The sequence below is a fragment of the Chiroxiphia lanceolata genome, chromosome 17 (assembly GCF_009829145.1).
Source record: "Chiroxiphia lanceolata isolate bChiLan1 chromosome 17, bChiLan1.pri, whole genome shotgun sequence".
Lineage (NCBI taxonomy): Eukaryota > Metazoa > Chordata > Aves > Passeriformes > Pipridae > Chiroxiphia > Chiroxiphia lanceolata.
Window position 1 is genome coordinate 7283723 of NC_045653.1, and position 15401 is coordinate 7299123.

Here is a 15401-nt window from a genome sequence, read left to right on the forward strand (position 1 = left end):
AGGAGCTGCCTGTCCTTTGAGGGACCAAAATGCAAAACAGGGACAGTGGCGGAGAATCCCTCTGCTGAACACCAACGGGAATGGTGCATCCCTGTCCGCAGAGGCAGGTTGCACAGGTGGATGCTAAAGTGTCCAGAGGAGAAGCAGGAGGCTTAAGAACCTTAAGAAAGATACTTCTGGAGCCCTGTTCGGTGCCCGAACCTCCCCGGTGATTCGATTCAACACCAGCCCTTCCTCCTGCCTTGGCTTCGAGCACGCCGGTGCCACCAAGGCTGCCAGCTGCCGGGTGGCTTTGTCCCCGCGCCCGAACCTGCCGGGGTGAGATCGTTGTGCAATAAGCGCGGGCCGGGGGTGCCGAGCGCCCGCTCTCGGGGCGGTTCCTTTGGCGGGCTCCCCCCGGAGCGCTCCCCTCGCCCGGAGGGGGCCGGGTCTGCTCCCGGGGGGAGCCGCCGGGACTTGTAGTCAGCGCCGGGCACGGGCAGCGGGGCGGCCGCCGGGGCCCCCCCCTCGGTGCGCCCGGGGGTGCTCAGGGCACAGCGGGGCCCGCGGGGGCTGCGGCCGCTCGGCGCGGGGCTCGGCGGGCGCGGCGCGGGGCAGTGCCCGGGGGCAGCGGCGGGGCCGTGAGGGGCCGGGGACCGTGAGGGGCCGGGGCGCTCCCTGCGCGGCGGGGCCGGACTACGCGCCCCGAGCGCCCCTGCGCGGCGGGGGCGGGGCGGGGCGGCGCGGCCCTACAAAGGCGGCGGCGGCGGCGGGGCGGCCGCTACTCACCGGCACCGGCGGGGCGGGCGCGGGGCCGCGCTCCGGCTGCAGGCGCGGCCATGAGGCGGCTGTAGGAGGGCCCCCGGGACCCGCCGCCGCTGCGCTGCCTTCGGCCGCCGCGGGGGGCTCGGCGGGGCGCGGCTCCTGCTCTGGGGGGGTGGATGCCGGCCGGGGCCGGCCGCGCCCGGGCACCATGCACACCGTGCAGAAGGACACCACCTTCACCAAGATCTTCGTCGGGGGGCTGCCCTACCACACCACCGACTCCTCCCTCAGGAAGTACTTCGAGGTCTTCGGGGACATCGAGGAGGCGGTGGTGATCACCGACCGGCAGACGGGCAAATCCCGAGGATACGGCTTCGTAAGTGCCGCTCCCCGGCGGGCCGGGCGGGGCTGCCCCCGCTGTGCCCCGTGCCCGGGGAAGGGGGCTGGCAGCGGAGCCCCGCGCTGGGAACCCCCCTGTGCCGGCGCTGCGGAGCCGCCGCCCGTCCCGTCGCTGCTGCGGAGCGCCCGCTGCTCCCGGGTTGTGCCCGGTGCGGACGGGAACGGGGGGCTCGGCCGGGACGAAGGCCGGGCTGGGGGCTCGGGAGGGAGCCCCTCGTGATGGCCGAGGCCGTGCCGTTCGTTTCAGCACCTCCTCCCCCCGTCCCGCCGCCGTATGTCCGTGCGGGGCTCAGCGCGGCGCTGGGATGCCCCCGGTCCCCGCATCCCTCCCGCAGCTCCCCTGAACTCCTCTTCTCCGGGGCGTTTGGGGAGAGCTCCACCAGCTCCTTAAAAAAGGCACGGAGAGGAGGTGGAACGGCAGGGGAGAACAGCTGGCACCAGCCCAGCGGGGGAACTGGGCGAGGGGGGAGCCCACTTTTTCCATCGGGTCCCAGCAGCCCCTTCCCATCTTGCCATGCAAGCGAGGCTGCTCGGAGGGAGTTTAACTCCTGATTCAAAATAGAACAATAAATAAACTCCACTTAGTGCCTGTTGCTGGAGTGTTTACAAAGCACTGTTGCTACAAACAAGGCTGTGCTTGATTCCAGGTGACCATGGCAGACAGAGCTGCTGCAGAAAGAGCATGCAAAGACCCAAACCCCATCATTGACGGCAGGAAAGCAAATGTGAACCTGGCGTATTTGGGAGCAAAACCAAGGAGTATTCAAACTGGTGAGGCATCCAGGAGGGACCATCTCTATTAGAATAACTTGTAAGACGAGGAAACAAGTTCCTCAGGCTGGATTCATCTGATCTGGTGCACGCTTATCTATCCCTCATAGTTCCGATTGTTGGCTGAGGACACAGCGTAGTCCAGTTACCTCCCTTCTGTATCTTCTTACTTGTACCTGTTGTACTGGTGTTACACACCGAAGTTCATAGAACCGAGTTGAAGCTGTTTTCTTCCATGGCTGATCTGTTTGCCTGTTATTCTCTTCGTTAAATGGGAATTAACTCTAAGACCCATTTCATCATTCCACCCTTTGGTTTAATGAGCACGGTACCCAGTGTGTAAAATAAGGCTTTTTACCCCATTGTCTGTTCCATAACAGCGCGTTCACACTGGTCTTTCATCTGAATTCCCATCTGCTCCTCGTGCATATGACATACGCATGTTAAATTTAACTTGCTTCTAAATGGGGCTCTGAATTTGCTCACATGCATAGCAGATAAAATGCATATACATGTGGTGTAATTATGCCTGCAAGTTACGAATTGAATGGTACAATGGGTGCCATTCATTAATATTTCTTTTCTTCTGAACCTTTTTTTTTTTAGGTTTTACCATAGGTGTGCAGCAGCTACATCCAGCCTTCATTCAGAGACCCTTTGGGTAAGTGGAAATGTTTCTTAACAGTCTGTTTGAAATCAAATTCACGAATCAACTTCCTCATTGTTTAAAATGTGTGAAAAAAGCCTTGGCCGTCAAGAGTGGACAGTTTCAACAGCTGTTGTTAATGTTCGGAGTACTTTATTTCTGGTGGAGATTTCAGAAGTTTTGTGCATTTGTCAGCTTTAATGTAATTCCCAAAGATCCTTCTTTATCCTCAGTAAATCGTAGTCATAATAAACCCAGTGCACTGCTCTCTGCTTTGCCAACTGTAAGAATTCACAAGAATTCAAATAAATGGAAAATAGTTTCTCTATTATAGTACTTAAGGTGTCAAAACAATTAAGCAAATTCTGTTCTCATGTTTCTCAAATAAGATTTTCTGCTTCCTCTGTGCTGTTTCCCACGTAATAACGCTTAGGATACAGTTTTATCCTAGAAAACAAATTGCATTGGAAACAAAGTCTGTTACTTAATGAAAGTAACATTAGGTCAAAAATTGATTTTGGACAGATGTTATACAAGGCTTGAATAGTCTGCAAAAGTGGGCTTTTGTCTGCTGTTTTCAATAGCTTATACCATCCCTACTCGGTTAGAAAAGTCCTCTTTTTATACATCTAATAGGATCTGGCAGCTGCTCGGCAAAAGACAAGTGTGCTTCACGAGAACAATAGTGACTGTCATACTGCCTTCATTTAACTGTTTAATGATTGATGCAGCTCTTTTTTTACACCATTTCAGAAAGTGAATATTGATAGGGGGGTTTTTATTATTATTTTCTAAGAGCATTAAGGAAGTAGGTGCATTTTTTAAAGCTTCTGAGCACTGCTCTGTTGTGGGTTTTTTGTGCCTCTAATATAAATAGATGGGATTTTGGCCTCTGTCAACTGGGATACTTCATCCCTTCCCTGCTCTCTGCTCATTTTTTTTGGGGGGGGTGGTGGTGTTTTGTTTTTTGTTTTCAAGAAAAAGAATCTAACAATAAAACAGAAACTTCCACTCCTCTGCCCTTATGGCTAAAGTTGCCGACTGCCTGGATCATCTCATTCCGATGAGTTTATGGATATAAGAGGACGTGTTGCCACAATAGTGCACACCCAGTGTACGTGTGTTGTGTGTGGTTCAAACATGCCGGTTTTCGTAAGCGGTTGCAGCTCTGTTGGAAAGACTCGAAGAACATCTGTCACGAAATGAAGAGTCTCCTTTTTTTTTTTTTTTTTTTTTGGTGCAAGAACCACAGTAATCTGCATAGACAAGATGCTGCTTTTTAGCAGCTCTCCTTGCATGGGAGGTAAAATAGCTTTCGTAGCCCCCAGCGCAGGCAGCAGCGGTACCTTTGGGGATGTGAACTCGGAGGTTTTCCACATTGCACAGGGGTGCAGGAGAGAAGTTGACAATAAAAGCAGCCTGTGGTGAGTTCTGCCATGCATGCAAATAGAGCAGAGCAAAATGGTGAAGCCCATTAAGCTCCTGGTGTTGGCAGGAGCACCTTGCAGATTATCTGCAGTTCTGTGGGTGCTGTTCCTACCCCACAGCCGCAGCTCTGGAAAACACAGGTTTTTTCTGAATAATTTGCTTTTGGTTTCACATACAGAGGAGTGTGGGATCGACTGATTACGTGCTCTTGGTGATCTAGACAGTTCCTGTTCCGGTTCTTAGGCATTGGCTTCATCATTAAACCAGCAGAGCTGCAGTTAGCACATACAGCACTATAAATTATTTATCAGTTGCCAAGAGACAGGAACCAGGAGAATGGAGGGTTGTAGGCAGGGGATTATATATCATTATTTGCAAGCATCAGTAAACAAGAATTTTGTTGCATTCGGTCACTGCTGCAGCAGAATCACTGGAAATGTGGGTTTGGCAAAATGTGGAGCCATTTACCTGAGCACCACAACTGGGGCTGCTCTGTGGCTTCTGTCAGGTGCTCAGTCAAGCAACAAAGATTGGCTGCCAGTTCCCTCTTTGTTTCATCAGTAGACCTACAGAATTAAGAGCCTGCCAGCCTCCACTCTAACGTTCCCTTGAAGCCACAATTTCCTTGGCCCTCTGTGGAATGTGAGGATAGATGAGGAGTTTATTGGGGTCTGTCTTTGGAAGCTTCACGGAATTGCTGTTGTCTGTTTGCTCTGCTCTGTCTGTTTGCTCTCCCGACCTGTCCCAAACAAAGTGGCTCATCTGCTTTGCCCGTGGTGTGGGATGTTGCCTGGTTCTCCCTCCTGCACTTCCTGTCTCTGCAAAGTGTTTGTGCCCAGGGGTTGGCATATGGTTTCCAAAGGATGATTGTTATGGGGCACAGGGTACTAGGTGTGTGAGCTGGACTTGGCAAGGCAGAAATGAATGAACAACCGTTAACTTCTGGGCAGTTAACTGAGAACCAGGCAGCCAGTCACGTTCAACCATCAAACCACAGAATGCAGGTTTTGGTGAAACCTGAAATGAATGGAAACTATGAAAATTACCCAAACATCAGTGAGGATTATTTATAAACTGAAGGCTTCCCTCCCCAGCCCCAGGCACCCAAATGCAGCTGTAAATATTGCCTGGGCTATGCGGAACAGAAAGAGAAACCATGAGGAGCCTCTCTCATTCCTCCTGCTGTCCTGGCAGGGGAGGCACTCACATGGCAGACAGCACGGAGTCGGTAGTAAATCCTGTTTTGAGAAGGAGTTTTTGGCTTGTTGTAATCGGAGATCTTAACAGTAATGCAAGGCAAAGGATGCGTCTGTGTCAGGGTGACTTGGAGATCTGGCTCCTGAGTTTAGGGAAGCAGCATTAGGCCCGGGGCTCAGCCTGAGGCTTACAGACTGCTCTTTGCTTGGAGGCACCTGGCAGTGCCACAGTGTGTCCCTGCAGCTACCACGCTTAACGTGATCAGGTGATGTGGCAGAGCTGCTTTGTGCTCACCTCTTAGTCCCCCTCCTCTGGGACTCTGATGCTGGAGACAGGTTTGACTGTGCAGGGAATGGGGATTCCCTGGTTCTCTGCTTTGCAGCCATGCTTGCTGCTCTGGACACAGGCAGCATATGGTAGATGCATTCCTGTGGCTGTGCCTCAGCAAAGGAGCTATCTGTGTGGGAGATCTACCAGTGACTGAGTAAGTGACTGAGCTCTTGGAAACATAAAGCTGTCTCTTGTAGCAGGATCCAGCTCTTTCCATATCGGCACATGGGATGTCATTACTCCAGAGACCCCATCCTTGTGTAATTGCTTGTTGTGGTGACCCCCTGCCTCTGGCCCACATTTGGTCTCAGGCAGCATCACAAAGAGTTAAATTGCTTTGAGTTTAAAATTTCATGCATTGGTGCTGCTGAAGTTAGGAAGTGAAGAAAGTCCCTCTTTGTGTCAGCCCACCCTCCTTTGCAGCTGTTTATCCTTAAAATTTCTCTATTGGGTTAAAAATAAAAGGAAGCAAACTTTCATCTTTTCTGTGGTTATGCTTGTGAAGCAGCACACACTGGCTGTGCTCTGCTCAGCCTCTGTCAGCTGGCATCCCCCTGCTCCCACTTCCTACTGCTCACTTATCCAGAGCTGGGTGGCTGCAGGATCCCATCCCAAACCCATCCCGCTCTGCCGGCCACAGGTGGCTCCTGGGGATGGAGCACCTGGCACCTGATGTTATCCTGTGCCAGTAACATGAAAGTTTTGGGGGGATTTCCTAAAAAACTGCTCAAATCCAGTTTCCAAACGGCTTCAGCTGCTAGTGCTTGGGCATGGTGGCTGCTTTTCAGACCAAATGCTTGCCAGGTAGAAAGAGATCCTTTATTTATTTATTTATTTAGTGAGTTTTAAGCATAGGCACATATTTATAAGCAGATCAGATGGCTATGTGAATTAGCTTGGATGTCTGCTTCAAGGTGGCAAGTGCTGGTGTCAGACCCAAGGGCTTGGTGTACCGTTTGTTTTGGGTTTAGGTGCACTTTGCTCATGTCCTGCTTGTAGAACAATACAAAAGGAAAGCTTGGTCTGATACACTTGGCTGTGTAAATGGTGTGCCAGGCTCAGGACAGTAGTAGACCTGTTGCAAGAGACAGACTCCGGGTGAAGGCTCTGAGCCATTCCTGTGCAGTCAGAGTGCAGGTGTGTGATGGAGAGGCTGAGCTGGCTCTAATTTTGTCTTTATGGCACACAGCTCAGGTTGTGCCATCTTCTCTGTGTGATTCCACTGCCTTCAGTGGATCTGCTTGTCATCCTCCCCAGCACAAGAGCAGCCTCCTTAGCAGCAGCGACCCGAGTCCTTTCCCCTTGGTGCAGGAGCTGGGGAGTGGCAGATCCAAAATTCTCCTCTGCTGTGCTGGCTGGTGCCAGTATTCCCAAGATGGCAGATTGATGGACGCATCTGAATTTTCAGAGCAGTCCAGTTTGTACTTGAGCTCGTCTTTCCTCTGTGCAGCTGTTGGCATACTGGTCCCTAACTCATAGTATTAAGCACATGCCCAGTAATTCGAATATGAATGCAGCCCTGGGCATCCTGCCTCCGAGCTGAGGGCACCAGCCAGGGAACCAGACAGTTGTTGTGCTGATAATTTGGTAGCAAGGACACCGGGTCACTTCTAAATATGACTTACGTGAAGAACTTGTTCCCCACAGATGGGAGCAAGCTACATACCAGAGCTAAATATACTGTATGATCACAAAAGATGAAAAGTCATGGACCTCAGAGTTAAAACTGAGTCTCCTGTTTCTCAGTTTCCAAGTGCTGTAAACAGGATTGTGCTGTCCCCTGCAGTTTCCCTGTCACCAGCTTTGAGCATTTCAGCTCTCCCGTGTCAGAGCTGAGCTGCTGCTGGCTCTGCTCTGGCCAAGGTGGCAGAGGCTGGGAAAGCCATGCTGGATCCAGGCTCACACATCCCCCTGTGATTCCAGCTTGCAGGAAGGTGTGGAGGGAGACATCTTACACGTCCTAGGTCAGCAAAGGCACAAACGGCAGCAGAGGTCACAAACTCTTAAAATGGAATTTCTTTCTTGACTGAGAAATTACTTAATTACTTGTTTTATCAGTGTAGGCCTTCTTTTATCAAAAATAGATATCTCATTGCTTCTTCCATAGCTGAAGCATTCTACTTCAAAATACTTCATCTCTTCAAGAAAGGGTTTTTGATAAATCAAATGTGCGGATGGTTTTAATTAAAGGTCAGTGGAAGGGATCATGTGTGTAAAGAAAGAAAGTCTGTTGAAAATGGAAGCAATTGAAAGTAGTCACTGTAGTGTGTATTATGCCAAAACTTGTCAGGTACTTCAGAAGACTGCAGAAATATTTCTGCCATTGATTTTCTCTAAACTGCAGAAGAAAACTGGAGAGAGATCAGTTAAAGGCAGAATTGCTGGGGCTTCCTGGGTTAATCTGTCAGAGCCTCTGTTTTTCCCTAGAATCCCACCAGGTTCCTCACACCAATGCTGAAGGACTCAGGCTCCTGTCGTGCACTGGTGTGAAACAGTCTCTGTTTCTTCTGTTGGTTCATTTCTGGTTTGGCTGTGCTGATAACTCCAAAGGGGAGGGCTTTTTCCTTCTCTGGATAGCTGACTAGTTGCGGATAAACTTCCTTGTGGCTTTTTCCTTGGTGCCAGATGGCTCTTGTTTCGGGCAGATGTTATCTCCTGCTACCTGAGTGTTTTTCAGCCTGCTTCTCCAAAACTATTTTTGGTCTGGCCCAGCATGCCTTTGTTTGGGATTATGGTTCTTTTTTTTTCCTTTTTCCTTTGGGTGTGGGGGAAGCAAGATGCAGAGGATAAAGCTGAAAATTGTTGAGCCTAGCTATAACTCGTGGTGGAGCTCAGCATGTTGATCTCAGACTCTTGGTTGAGCTGAGAAAAAGGATTAGATCTTTGTGAGGTGTACTCCCATCTTTGGTCTGCAGCCTCTTTTTTATTTCTTTTGTTCTTTTTTCCCCACTGATTGTAGTCTAGGACGGTCTGTTGTGACATGTTATTCCTTGGTGATTGCCACTGTTGTGGTGATGTCTAATCCCAGCAGGGAAGTAGGAAATACAGTCATGTACCTCTTTGCACAAGCTGCTGTGTAAGTTTTCTCAGAGGGCCAGAGAAGGATGAGTAGAAGACAGACAGGCAAATTAGTTACAAGATGAGCAGAAATTGTGTTGATTGGTTTGCTATTCTGTGTTTGTGTCGTATTGCAGCAGGTGAGGATAAATACCATGGAGCTTCAGAGTTTATCCTTGTCTGACTTTGAGCTGGCTGGGTTAGCTGGCTGATGAGGCAGAACCCTTGACATTTCAGTGCATCAGCTTTAGTATGGGCATTCCAGGATTTGGAGGTTTGTCAGTGGTTGAAGCCCAGCCTCTGTCAGTGAATGGTGAGGGAAGGTGAAGTGGTCAGGACACAACAAATGACCTGGTTTGCACCAAAGTATTGGTAGATAAACTCTGTGATCTCCTGCTGGAGCCAGAGTCCTTGTTGGCAGCCAGGGCCCCCCACCCTGGCCATGCTCCAGCCTGAGGCCCTTCCTCATCATGTCTGGATTGAGAACAGGATCTGAATTTCTCACATTTCTGCAGCCCGTCACTGTGGCTGAAGCCCACGTGATACCTATTGCCAAGCCTGCCTCGGCTCCACACAGGTTTACTTGAGGTGAGTGCTTGCTGGCTTGGGAGTGTCCTTGAGGAAGGATTTCTTGGAGTGTGAATTACCTCAGGATGTGTGCCTGCATCACCAGCTCCGAGGTGGTGTCGTGGCACTGCTAATGTGTGGGGTGTGCTTCCTGGAGCAGCTTTTAAACTCATGAACCACTTCAAAACATATCTTCTGATCTGTCATCCAGGCTGTGGTTGGAGGTGTAACATCACCAGGGTAGCTTTCACATTGCTGTTGTGGACAGCTGTGGCTGTGCAGTACCACCAGCACCGCCTGCCATCACGTGCTGTGGCAGTGTGGGTGTCCCTGTAGCAGCTAATGGGTCAACTCTAATGGAAATGGAGGCCAAATTCCTGGGGTCAAATGCCAGAATTTGTGCCTTCACTGGCAGACACAAAGGGCTCTGTTTCTTTTATTCTTCAAGGAATAAAAGGCTGGTCGTGGCGGTGGCATTTGTGTCCTGATCTCTGTGAGGCTGCCAAGAGCCCCGTGCCCCTCCTTGTTTCCCAAGTGTTTTTGTGATGCCGTGTCCCTCCTGACAGAGGGCTGCAGCTGTCTCCCACCTCTCCAGAAGTGACAAAACCAGCTCCCAACAGGGCTGGCAGGGATCAAGGGGGTCAGGAACTCCTGCTTGTTGCTCTCCCAAACTCATGCAGCTTGCAGAAGCTGCTCATGGCTCATGCGTAGGAAGTCCTGCATGATGGGAGAGAGCTGACAAAGTGCAGCCGAAGCACATTTTAGGTGTAAATGTGATATAAAATAATCAAATATATGAAGTGACTCTGAGATGAGAGCGGCTGACAAGGGCTCGTTCCTCTTCCTTGTCATTTGGGATGAGGTGTGGAGCACATGGCCATCTGACTTGTCACTTCTTCCTGGCTGCCCACCCCTGCAGAGCCACCCCTGCTCTGCAGCTCATCCTGGCAGCCCTGCAGCTGTGTGGGGAGGAGAACTGGGTGACAGCAGGTTTCAGAAAGCTGATTTTTTTCAGCAGGCGGTGCCTCCCCAGAGCCAAGGGCGCTGGCACCGCAAACCTCACCTGATGCGTTGGGACATCTCCACGCAGGACTGCACCAAAACAGGCTCCTTTTGTTCTGTCCTCCATATTTTGCACAGCAAAAGCAGAATGGAGCCTGCGTCCCCTCTGCCAATGGCTCTGGGACCGTCTCATTTGTTCTGTCTCACCCCTGGCTGCCGGGGCGGCGTGGTGTGGTGCCACCGAGTTCGGAGCGTGGGCTGGTGTGGTGACCACGATGGCCCTCCTGAGTCCTTCCTGTGCCTCTAGGCTTAGGTTTGACCGTGCTCGTTGTGTTGGGTGGCCTTTGCCCATGATTAATTGTCATGCCTTAAGCATCTCGTGCCTCTGCTGTTCACGGGATGACTTTGACGTGTGGTGGCCATGGCTGATCACTTGGTTGATGTTTTATAATCACACCCTGTGTGTTTTTTGATGAAGTTCTCTTCTGGCTGGCAGGGCCCATCGTGGGGGATGGAGGAAAACTGCAGGGAGGGAGGGAAAGGCATCTTAAAACACAGATGTGACTCATCCTGTAGAAATTCAGAGACAAGTTTGCTGATTTCTAGAAAGAGAACTCCAAAACAGCTTGCTGCTTTTTTTTTTTTTCTTCTTATTCCTGAAAGATCAGCTTCAGAAATAATGAAAGGGGGGGGAAATATTTTAAGATTTTCTGTGGATGCTAAATGTAGCCAGCAGAGAACTTCACTGTATTGCACTGGTTTGTTTTGTTTGTAGCTGCAAGTCATCAAAGTGACCTTACCTTGGGTTGTGTGTTTTGTTTTGATCGATGAGTTGCCATCTGTCCACCTAATTCAGAAGTCAAAACTGCATAATATCTTGATTGAAGTTCCTAGCTAAATTATTAAAATTCCACAGACCAAAAGAACCTTCCCTTTTACATTTACATTCTCTTTAGAAGCAGATTCTGGAGCTGCTGAGTGTGATTTTCTAGTGCAGTAAGCTATTGTGTGTGATGTGTACTTGTGTATGCATTGGACTGGGATGTATTTCTGGAAACAGGGTATATGAGTACTTACTGTCTTCCAAACTAATGGTGCTTTTCATTCCAAGTAGCACTGGAGAGCTGGAATTTTTCCTTGCTGAGGGGGGAGAAAGCAGTGCAGGATGTTGTGGATTTGCTGTCTGTGAGCCCATCGTGGAGCTCCGTGCAGGAAAGCAAAGCCAACATGTGGAGTTTCTCAGGGACAAGCTGGGAATGTCCACTCACCCACATCCCCCACATGGGATGTGCCAGCTCTGAAGAGCAGTTGGGTGGCAGCAAGGGACATCAAGGGGTTACCTGTGGAGCTGCTCAAACAGGACGATGCTCAGGCTGGATTGCTCCATGTCTCTCAGACTGTCTTCCTGGTTATTTGGCAGGGGCAGGCTGAATGCCTCTGAGCAGGAAAAGTGCAGGCCCCTCCTCTGCTCCTGCTGGTGGGTGGGTTTTAATGAGTCCTGAGGGTTGTGTATTGGTTTTTTGTTACATTTGTGAAGTGGTTTTAACTTTATCAAGCCCTGGAGTACCAGGAAGCCTGGTAGTGGGACATGATGTGAAGGGAGAGGCAACAGGCAGCCAGAGGATCCATCACCAGTCTGGGATGCAGGCTGTTGTCTGAGCTGCTGATCTGCAAGGGGATAGAGCAGGAGAACAGCATTGCACCTCTGCCTTATTTAAAACAAAATGAAAGAGAACAATTCCCCAGAGATGAGGCAGGAGGAACCTCTGGGTGGGACTAACCCTGCTCCTCAGAAGAGGTGGCTGCTGCTGCCTCATGTGAGTGTGTGACATTAAGTGCCCTTGGGCTGAACTGGTGCATAAGCTCCAGCTCTGACTCAGCTGTGCCAGCCTCAGTTTAGATCAGAGCTGAACAAAAACGGATTCAATGAATTTCTGCTGCCTCATCTCATTCTTGTTACCCACAGGGTGATACTGGGTATGGTGCCTTCGTGGACTGAAGGGCTGTGAGGTCCCTCTCTCTGTGCCAGGGATGGCTCTGGCCTTGGGAGATGGTCTTGCACTTAATGAGCCAAAGGTTGAGGTGCTTCTTGCCATTCTCCATCCTCCCTGGTGCCCTTGTCTAATCGAAGGACCCTTATTTCAGGGGCAGTGTTGCTGTGTGGGGAGAGAACAGTCATTCTCTTGTCATGCAAATGGACTCAAGAAAAAACAAACTGCTTATGGCAGTGGGAAAATGAGAGAAAACTCGGTTCAGATGAGCACTTGTTTGTGAGAAGCCTTTCTCCTGCCTGAGGAGCAGGTTAAACCATCAGGTGCTGGTTGTAAAGCAAATGGGAACAGCCCTGCAAGTGCTGGATAGGAGGGACCAGCCCCAGGTGGATCCCAGCACGTTGGAGGTGGTGGCCAAGACTTAGGATGCTTGGGTGGAACGAAGGTGGTCATGTACAGCCCTGTACCTTCTGAAGAGCCCGTGGGAGGCTTTTAAAAGTGGTTGTGTTTGAAAATGTGCTGTCATACACATCCACACAAAAATCCCCAAAATATCTGAATCTGCATAAGCTCTCTGCAGAGTTTTGCTTGGGGTTCTTTTTTTGTTTACCAAAACGAGTTGGGTTTGGGGGCAGAGTGGCACGAGCTCTCCAGAGGATGGCTTTGGTTTGTGCTGTGGCCTTACGTGGCCAAAGGGACCTTCTCTGCAGGGTGCCCTTTTTGGTGCTTGTGGCTCTGATCTCCCACAGTGGGCCTGTGCCAATAGCTGGTGACAGTCCTCACCCCCCATTTCTTAAACAAGCCCCAGATGTGTCACTCTACACACAGCAGAGCTCTGCTGCAGTGGGCTATGTGGGCAGGGACTGCTCGCACTCTGTAGTCCATGTACAATTCCCCATTTTTGTCTGGTCCATGGCAGTTTGTGTGGATGGACTTAAACCTTCAGGTTTGTGCAGTTTTTGCTCTTGTTTGAGGCCTGACTTGATGTGAGCCCTTTGGAAAAAACAACCCTTTGATTTTGCTGGGTTTTTTTTTCTTTTCCTCCTCATTAGCAGTTTCTAGTACATTAGTGGGCACTCCTGCATTTATCATCTCCAGGATCTTTCCGCCTATGGACTTTAATTGACTGTGGTGTTCTTAAGTCCCTCTCAGCAGCAGCATGGCTGCCTCAGGGCAGGGGCAAAGTGGCTGGGAGAAGCAGTGCTTTAGGACCTGCATGGAAAGGGCAGCAGAGATGTGTCAGCTCATGAGCACAGGAGTGTCACTGCTGGGCCAGGGGCTGCTGGAACGGACACTGCTGGGGAGTGTTGCTGAGGGGAAGAAAACCAGCATTAATATCTCATGTTTTACAACAAACACCCTGTAGCATTGCCCTAAACATCCAGTGTTATGGAAACATGGGCGTAACTGATAACAGCTCCCAAGCTGGAGGGCCCGGGGCTGTGCCAGGGGACGGTGGTCATCCCTCGTGGGACAAGTGGAGAGAAATGGGGTGTCCCTCATGCTGGGAGGTGTCCCACAGGGGCTGTGGGTCCTCACAACCCTACACCCAGGTTGGGGTGGTGGGACTTGGAGAATATGGGAGGCAGCAAGGCTGGCAGGGACAGGCAAGGGTGTGTGAGGGCCAGGTAGATGCAGCAAGCCAGTTGAGCAGGGGCTGTGTCATGGTCATCCAGGAAGGTTATTTTGGGAACCAGCAGCCTGGATAATAGGAGATACAAGCCATGGGGACCAGGGTGTGTGTATTTGTTGCAGTCCATGCTTCACGTTGCACTACTTCCACCCTTGGGGTCTAGGAGTGTTTTGCTTTTCATCCCCCACCCCGAGCAGCACCCCTCGCTCGAGGGCAGCACTGCTGGGCAGCACCGTTTCTGTGGCTGATACACGTGAATTTGGGGGGGAGGAGGGGACGTGCAGGCTGAAGGGAGCCCAGCCCCTCTCTGACTCTGTCCCTTTGCCTCCACAGACTCACGCCTCACTATGTTTACCCCCAAGCTATCATCCAGCCCAGCGTGGTGATCCCTACCCCTGTGCAGTCCATCACGTCTCCCTACATCGACTACACGGCCGCCAGCCAAGCCTATTCCCAGTACACCACAGCTGCCTACGACCAGTACCCCTACGCTGCCTCCCCCGCTGCCGGGTTTGTGGGATATGGCTACACGGGCACAGTGCAGCCCCCCATCACCGCCAGCAACCCCGCAGCACCCGCCACGGCCTTCGTGCAGTACCAGCCCCAGCAGCTGCAGCCTGACCGCATGCAGTGAGGGCCCTGCCTGCGCCTCCTAGGACAATCGTACCCCGTGGAAGGATACGACTAGGACAACAAAAGCAGCAACAACAACAACAACAAAAAAAAACAATAAAAGAAACAAAACCAACAAAAAAAATCACCCCGTCCCTTTATCCCCCTTATGTAGGTGCATATCGATACCTAAGCTATTTATAGTGTTGAGGGCGAACCCAAACCCTTTGCAGTCTGACTGTGCTTATGAAAATGGACTTCTGGTAAGTTTTTTTTTCTTCTTTTTTTTTTTTTTTTTTTCCTTCAATCTGGACAGATACTGTCTCGAAGATGTTCTAAAAGTGACTGAAATGTTTCACAGGAAAACTACAGATTCTTGCACACATCGCGGTCTGCTTCCATCACCTGTGGTCTTCTTTCCACCCCCCTCTTCCCCGTCAGCCCTTCCTTCCTCATCAAACCTGCAATCCTCTTATTTACTGGTGAGGTACAGAGGTACTTGGAGAACATGGAAAAAAAAGCAATCTTATTTTTTGGTTGTACAAAAACTTTGTAATACTCAGAGATGCCTTACAGAAAAAAAAAAGCAAAAGAAAAACTATTTTTTAATATTTATTGCGATTTTATTCGCATGAGCTGTGAATTGCAGACAGAAGAATAGTAGTAAGTATCTGCCTTGTTTAATTCTCATTTTACTAAATTATTGTATGTAGGTAAAAGTTCTTAAGTAATTGCTGAATCACTTCAACATGCAAAAGGGAATATTGGCTTGAAGGAGAGCAGAATATTCCTTTAGTCAACGCACTGTACTATTTTCTTATCGTAATTGTTACTCTGTTAAGATTATCTCAAATTTAGGTATATTTTTAAATGCAAAAAACCAACCAAGAATACTGAACATTTTGTCTACTTTGGTAGATCTTTTGTTACAATGCTGCAACCTATGGAGACATTTACAGTATTTATGTAAAAGAGATTTGGGGCTGTTGGCCAGCGAGTTTTAGAAGAGTGGAGCAAAAGAGAA

At 50.2% G+C, this 15401-nt stretch overlaps 1 protein-coding gene across 1 annotated transcript; it reads left to right on the plus strand.

Moving 5' to 3' along the window:
* The first annotated feature begins 767 nt into the window (after positions 1–767).
* RBM38 (RNA binding motif protein 38) lies at positions 768–15399 on the plus strand. The gene is made up of 4 exons (XM_032704959.1): positions 768–1120; positions 1791–1914; positions 2521–2575; positions 14099–15399. The coding sequence occupies exons 1-4, from the start codon at positions 953–955 to the stop codon at positions 14397–14399; spliced, it is 648 nt and encodes a 215-aa protein (XP_032560850.1). The 5' UTR covers positions 768–952; the 3' UTR covers positions 14400–15399.
* The last annotated feature ends 2 nt before the right edge of the window (positions 15400–15401 follow it).

What these genes read in the sequence shown, in the direction of transcription:
- RBM38 (XM_032704959.1), top strand. Translation starts at nt 953, where the DNA reads ATGCACACCGTGCAGAAGGACACCACCTTCACCAAGATCTTCGTCGGG. An exon ending in AATCCCGAGGATACGGCTTC is followed by an intron (nt 1,121 to 1,790) that starts GTAAGTGCCGCT and finishes GCTTGATTCCAG; the next exon opens with GTGACCATGGCAGACAGAGC. An exon ending in ACCAAGGAGTATTCAAACTG is followed by an intron (nt 1,915 to 2,520) that starts GTGAGGCATCCA and finishes TTTTTTTTTTAG; the next exon opens with GTTTTACCATAGGTGTGCAG.